Below are 7,284 nucleotides of genomic sequence, written 5' to 3' on the forward strand. Positions count from 1 at the left end.
CGAAACAGCGATGGCCGCCAGCCAATGCTTCAGAGAGTGAAAGAGGTGAGCACCATCTCCTCCTCTGAAATGGGTGGGGCTGACCTGTTTTGTGCTGGTGGATCCTCTGCCCTCACATGCCATCAGCAATGCCAGTAAGGACAGCATTCCCAGGTACTCCTCAGGCAGGCTGTCACAGAGGAAGGTACAGCTTGAGCTATATGGGCAAGAGAACCCTGATGGGCTTCTACGCTCCCCTGCTAATGTGGCAGGGCAGGAGGTGCTCAGTGATGGGATGCCATGGTGAACACTTGAACCACTAACTTATATCTCAGGTCTCCTGCTGGTGCTGTGCTTCCCAGTCCTGTCCACGTGTATGTAGGGTAGCCGCTTTGGCAGCACACACTATGCAACCTTCCCACACTTGCTATCTCCCTTCTTGCTGCTGGACCCTCCCTTCTGCCTCCTCACTGCCAAAACTTTACTTCCATTAATGCTTCTGCTGAGCTGCCAACACACACCACCCGCATGCAGGCAGGCTTCCTAGCACAGAGGAGCTGCCTGTGAGTGCAAGGATGTCCCTTTGCTGGTTTACTTGGGAAAGGATTGACGTGAGGCTGGAAGAGTGAAAATGAAAGAGGAATATTAGCAGCTGTCACCCTGACTGCAGTGTAGGCTGGAAGGGGAGGCATGGCTTCACTGTAAGAGCAAACAGGGGAGAGGTGATGAGAGAAGTCACAGCCATGCTTGCAAGGGTCAGGGACTGATCCCCTTCTCTGAAAGGAGGATTCCATACAGTAATAGGCCCCAGGAGAAGGGGTGGAGTCTCTTAATGCTGCCTTGTATTCGTGTCTGCTTGGCTTAATATGAAGGAGCAGAAGTTGAAACTTCAGGATTGATGACTTAAAAGCTTCTGCTTTTTATTCCTGCTCAATAAATCCTCCATCTCGGAAGCCCATAAATGTTTACTTTACTACTGCTCTTAAGTCAAGCTGCAGCAGCAGCAGCAGCATAGGGGTCTTTAAGCAGAAAGGACCTCGCTGGTTTATTCAGGGAAGGATGTATGTTGCAAAAGCTTGGGTGCCGACTCCAGTATTATTTAGTGAGCAGATTTCAAGTCAGCCTATTTCTGACCTACTTCCTACATTTCTGATGTGCATCCTAGTTCAGATTTCAGTCTTGCCCTACCCAGTCCTAGCATTGGCTGGTTAAAGCAGTGGCTGCTGCGTGGGTGCTGGGGGGACTCCATCTGGACAGACATACTGCCACTGTGCAGCCATTGCAGCATGGAGGGGAATAAACATGAATGATAGCTGTCACCTAGGACGTGCCATCCTGGCCAAGTGCATTACAACAGGAGGAACTATTGTAAGGCACAAAATGAAGGTTTGATAGAAAAAGTGTGGAGGCTGGCAGTTGTCCGATAACAAGATGCTGTTTCTGGCATTGGTGGCTCTCTGTTTTGTCATATATTTCAGCTATCAGAAGACTGTCAACATCTCATGATGTTGAAAAATGGTTATAATCTCAACCTCTAGTTAATAAAAGAATTGCAAAGGGAAACTGTAAATATCTATACCCCTTAGCGCCAATAAAGTACCCCCGAATTCTTAATATTATAATATGTTTTTTTCAGTTTGCACCATGATTCTTAAGTGTGGGATTTTGATTCATAGTACTTGTTAGGAAGATGTTTTATTAGTGGGTTGATCATTTCTAGGTTGATGATAATGAGTTAATTTGAGGATGGCTGAGCAGAAAGTATGCTGTCAGTAGATATCAAAACCAAGCACAAAACCTTTGGGACAGTGACTCATGCCCTGTGACTTGGGCAGGAATTAAAGAGCTGTTTCTTAGCAGCAGTCCTGGGTGCTGGGGTCCCAGGATTCATTCCTTGCATCCATGGTGTGCAGCTGGCTAATACCCACCATCTCCATGTTTGGATGTAGTGGCCACAGATCCCTTGCTCAGCTACTAGAAGCCAAACATGTGCACCTTTGTGTTTTCTTATCTCTGGCAGCTTTGCCAGACATACAAGAAAAGCCTGACTCTTTTTTTTTTCCTTTTTCCCCCCCCCCCCCCCTTCTCTCTCTCCCTCAGGATTATACCCGAGTGGTGAGTCCGATCATTGATGTTATCAGCCTGGATAATTTTGCCTACCTGGCAGCATCAGCAGATCTGAGGGGAGGTGGGTATAATGAATGGGTTGTGTAAGTTAGGCCTGAGTGGTGGTGCCTGAAAAAGAATTGATGTTCTCTTCAGCTTTCTAAGAAAACAGTGATGATCTTAACTGATGGATTCTCTGTCCTCTTTTTCCTGCAACTTGCAAAGTCAGATCTTTTGCAGAATTAAAACAAAAGCCAACCAGTGTTTTCCTCTTGAGCTTGCATTACTGTCTTAGTTAACTGATCAACAGGCCTAGTTAACTGATCAACAGGCCTAGTTAACTGATTAAACATATCACTGTGCCCTCCCTACACTACATGTACACTGGAGTTTGACAGGCACTTCCAGTTGCTGCTCCTATCTACCAGGCTATCTCATGGCATCTTCTGAAAAGCATTTTCACCTCTCTCCTGGCAGCTGAACCCCCTTGCAGCTGTTCCTGCGGTCACCCACCACAGTGCCTGGTGCTCTTCTCCCTCTTCTATGGCTGGGGTTCGCTGCCACACTGCTTGCCTGCCAAAGGCTACTCGTTCTGTGGCTACCCTTAACAAAGGTATAATGTTAGTGATTATGCTGTGCTCAACTATCCACCACAGGCCAGCTATGAATAAATGGTTGTCTTGAAGAAGTGATGGTGACAATGATTTGCAGGCCTTTGTTCCCAGAATACATCACATCCCACAAAGTCCTTTGATTAAAGCCTCGTAACTTTAGCAGACAAGGAAGTGTAAGACAGACTGGTCAAAATGCAATTATATCTCACACTGACAACACCATCCTGAAGATATGGAGTGGAGCTGAGCAGAGATCTGTAATACTAATGGATGAGGATGCCAAGACAGAAGCTGGTGACTTCTTAGCTACATTAGGATAGACTCTTGCCATTTTGGGTAGACCATGAGGGAGGTCAGGAAATGAAAGTAGAGATAGCCTGTGATATAAAGGTGGAGACTATCACTGAAGCTAGTCAAAAAACAGTAGCATAACCTATTTTACATGTTTTTTTCCTTCTCAGGGTTTGACTGGAGCCTTCACTTTAAGTGGGAGCAGATTCCTATAGAGCAGAAGATGTCCAGAACAGACCCAACTCAGTCTATAAGGTAGCTGTCTCTGATGGACTGTGTGCAGTCCCTCCAAATGCCTTTCCAAAGCCTTCACCTGTATGGCAAGGAGTGCATAAGGACTGCCTTGCTGAGGACAAAATGCCACAGTGTTCACTTGGTGATGACAAACTCTTCATGTTATTTTCTGAATGCATGGAAGTCTATACCTTAATTCTGAGAGTATTACTGCCTGAATATTCAAAGCAATTATATACTATCATAGGCTTGTAGGCATGCCATCTCTACAAGCCTCCTCTTCTTCTATATGTTTGGTTTTGTGGTCTCACTCAACACTCTGAATGCCTTAGAAATCCCTTTGGGTTTTTTTAATTACCTCCATCTTTCAGGTGAAGAATTAAGGAATGAAGCAGCTGAACAGTCACCCTGGAAGTGTAAAACAGACCTGGGAACTGAATCTTGCCTAGTCATTTGGGCACAGAGTTATCCTTCTCTTCTAAATATGTCCATGTGTCCATGGACAAAACAGACTCTATTGTCTGGAACAGTTATTGCCAGCCTTGCTGCTGTGTACATGGCTCTGTGGAATGTAGAATGTGACAAAACCTGATATAAAAAGTCACAGTGCTTGTCTGTATAGGCAGACAGCTCTGTGTTTGTAACATAGAAGTATCATTCAGTTCCTCTGTGTAATTTGTGAGCCTGTGTTTTGTACTCCAGAAGCAACCAGCTTGCTAACAGCAGAGCAGTACATTCATCAGCAAAGTCTCTCACACCGTCTCTACTTGGTGAACACAGTCATCAGACAGTGCCCCTGTCATTCCTTTACACTGTGCATATTTGTATAAATGCAAAAGATGCAGAATTAATCATGTAGTGCTTGCAGGACCATCTAACTAAGGCAGGAGGGTGATATAGTGAGGGGGATCTCAGAAGCCTGCTGCAGGTTCACGTCCCAGCTCTACTGTTTTTCTCTTTTAAATGAAATACAATTTGTCAGGCCTGGACAAATTGCCACCCCTCTGAAATGAAGATGGTGGTGCTACATCTACATGTGATTGTTTTGGGGGGGCTTGTGTTTTCTTTTCCAGAACCCCTGTCATAGCAGGAGGCATCTTTGTGATTGACAAGTCCTGGTTTAACCACCTGGGAAAATATGATACTCAAATGGACATCTGGGGAGGAGAAAATTTTGGTAAGTTTAGGGTGTTTCAGGGGAATGACACACTAACATGGAACCACTTCCCAGTCATCTTTGCTTACCAGAATTCTCATTTTGAGAGGTTTGATCTACAAGGCTAGGGACATGGTCAGGTAATCCCTGTGTTGGTCAGAATTGTATTGCTGTCAGCTTTGTGCAAAGTAAATGGAAGTTTTTTGCGATCACGACTATCACTTTCTTGCAGGCTGTTATACAGGTGCATCCACAGTACGAGTAAGAAAGAGAAACCTCCTGATATTTAAATTGTTGCTTGGTTTTGGAGAATATTTCTCCAGTCCTTCACGTGACAGTCTGTGTTGCCCCAGCTCTGAAGTGGACAGTCACTCCCTACACTCTCTTCTTATACCTGTTCCCAGATAAGTCTGAGCTGCTTTCCCAGCTTGATAGGTCAGAATTATGTTTTTCCTAATAAAACAAACCTCTTTATAAGTGGAATTTGGGTACAAAGAGGTTCAGAATGCAAATATTTAGAAGCAGACTAGGGCATCGCAAATATCTGAGGAATTCAGAGGCCCAGGGTAGTCTGTCCACTCAAGAGCTGTTATCTTATAGGGCATGGTGCTGAAACCCATCTCTTTGCACTTAATGGTGGCACAGATATTCCAAACATCTCTCTTTGCCCTATGTGAAGGGATCCTGCAATGTCACCAGGTGTTAGTGACAAAAGGAGGAAGAGTATTGAAAAGAGGTTCACAGAGACTTCAAGTATTGGGGGCATTTATTTAGAAATGATGCAGGTGGAGCTGAAGAGATAAAAGCCTTACTCTGTTTTCCAGTCAACTTAAATAGACTTTTCTGTAGCTAATGCTGCCAAAAAATTATTCTGTTTCTACAGTTTCCATAAATGTCACAGATTTGTAAATAAATCCCTTTTAAAGAAGAATTTATATGGTGTTTTCTAGCACCTGGAGGACCAGTTAGAAAGAAAGAAATAGTCAGGAAGAGGAAACTTCTGTTTCTCTGAATACAGCTGGGAGAGCTGCCTCTTTCTGAAATGCTCTCTGGGGCCAGGAAATAATTTTTTTGGCTCATAACAGAATATCAAGGTACCACTTTTTAAAAACAAAGTATCTAATGAGTGTTTGTGTTCCCTGTTTTCTGAGGTCTTGCTTCAGTTTTATGATATTCATGATATTAAAAAGAGATATTAAATGGGGCTTGCACTGGGATTTCAGCAGTGCTAGTAGCATCAGCTGTGCGCTGTAGGCAGAATTAACAGGCAGCCTTTACCCGGGCCTGAAGATCCCTTCTCAGACTCATCTGCATAGCCAAACTCAGCTCCTTGCTGTCACTAGCCCTGCTCCAGCTGCAGAGCCAGCCACTTGGCCATCCTGCCAGCCTCTGAGCTGCAACTGTGTAAAAGCCACAAACCCCAAAGGTGGAGAAACAATATTTCTTTAGGCTCTCGGTTGTCTGCTTCTGCCCACCTGGGAGCCCAGTGTTGTTGTTTGGTGCATATGTCAGTAGCTTGATACTAAGCAGAGCTCTCTGCCATAAGTGGCAGTAAATCACCTGCATGCCCACAGCCCTTCTTGCACGTACAGCTGATCAAAATCGCCACAGAATTGCTTCTGTCTCCTTCAGATTGCTCTTGTAAAGCCTGGCAGTGGCTGAGCCAGGCTGTGTGGGACCGGCTCAGGTGTACAGGGCTTGCCAGTTTTGCCTTGTGTGGTTTCCCTGTAAATTCATTGTCTCCCATCACTTGTCTCTTATCCTGTACCTCCACCCTTCAGAGGGCAAAGCTAAGTGCAAAATGCTCTGTTTAATGGGGCCTATCCCTGAACTGCATTGCCACACCATCAACTGCGATGATTGCAATAGGCAGGTATTTTAAAAAGAAAACAGACTATTTCCTTTTTTAAAGCTAACTTTTGTTCACCTCTTCAGCATAATCAACCCGTGGCTTCTACACTGAGTCTGTTGCTGTTGCATGGCAGAGGGGTAAAAATCAACATGTATTTGACAACAAAAAGTATTATTTTTCCTTGAAGTATTCAGTGGTTAATTATTAATTGAACATTAGATTTTGTGACCAAGGAAAAATGTTGATAATGTTCTGAAACACTACTTTTACTACATTTTACAGTTTTGAGTGGAAAGGAACTGTTTGGATAATGTCACCATTTGCAGGTGAGGTGGGAGAGTGGTTCTGACTAATTTGGGTAGGTGAGATGGGCCATTTCCTGCCCACGAAGGCCATTTTTAATAAACAACTTCTTTGAAAGTTTTTTCCTGTGAGGAAACAGGATTAGGAGAATGTATCGGATGGGCACAGAGCCAGACAAGCTCTATGCACACAGCAGGTACACAGAAACGATCAGGCAGCAATTACCAGCTGCTTAAATATCCTTCCAGCTGGATGTGAGCTGGTAAACCCCTTTTTTTCCACTGTGATGGGGAAAAGCCACAGTGATTAAGTAGTTAAAACACATATGGACTGGGTCACATCCTGGAAAATACACAGCAAAAAGTTCTCCTATGCTTTCCATCGGAGGGTGGATGAAAGTCCTTAATAAGCTATGTTTGATCTCCATTTTCTCTTCTGTGCCCAACATCTGGATTCTTTCGCCCCTTCTTTAAAGAATTCTGTAACTTACAAACCTGGAGTGTCTGTGTGCCTAAGATATCAATATGGCATGAGGAATCCTCTCTTGGGAAATGGACATCACTTTAAGTTACGCATGCTGGATTGAGAGTTTTGGTTTTGTTATGGGCTGGAGTGAGTCAGAACCTCATTCCAGGAGAGCAGATGCCAGCTGGACACACCACCAGACAGAAACTTAAGTCTTGGCCTTTTTTTTTGTTTTTTAAAGCCCTTCCTCTCTTCGAAGCTAGAACTCCCTGTTGAAAAGAGAC

The 7,284-nt window shown here is 44.3% G+C and overlaps 1 protein-coding gene across 1 annotated transcript in view; it reads left to right on the plus strand.

Moving 5' to 3' along the window:
- The window catches only part of GALNT16 (polypeptide N-acetylgalactosaminyltransferase 16), a 35,948-nt gene that overhangs the window by 14,078 nt on the left and 14,586 nt on the right, over nt 1-7,284 (plus strand). The window contains exons 7-10 of the mRNA XM_009634147.1: nt 9-45; nt 2,080-2,167; nt 3,161-3,245; nt 4,298-4,401. Coding sequence (XP_009632442.1) covers nt 9-45; nt 2,080-2,167; nt 3,161-3,245; nt 4,298-4,401 — 314 coding nt within the window. The remainder of the gene's footprint in view (nt 1-8; nt 46-2,079; nt 2,168-3,160; nt 3,246-4,297; nt 4,402-7,284) is intronic.

This window comes from Egretta garzetta, unplaced genomic scaffold, assembly GCF_000687185.1.
Source record: "Egretta garzetta isolate BGI_Z169 unplaced genomic scaffold, ASM68718v1 scaffold2, whole genome shotgun sequence".
NCBI lineage: Eukaryota > Metazoa > Chordata > Aves > Pelecaniformes > Ardeidae > Egretta > Egretta garzetta.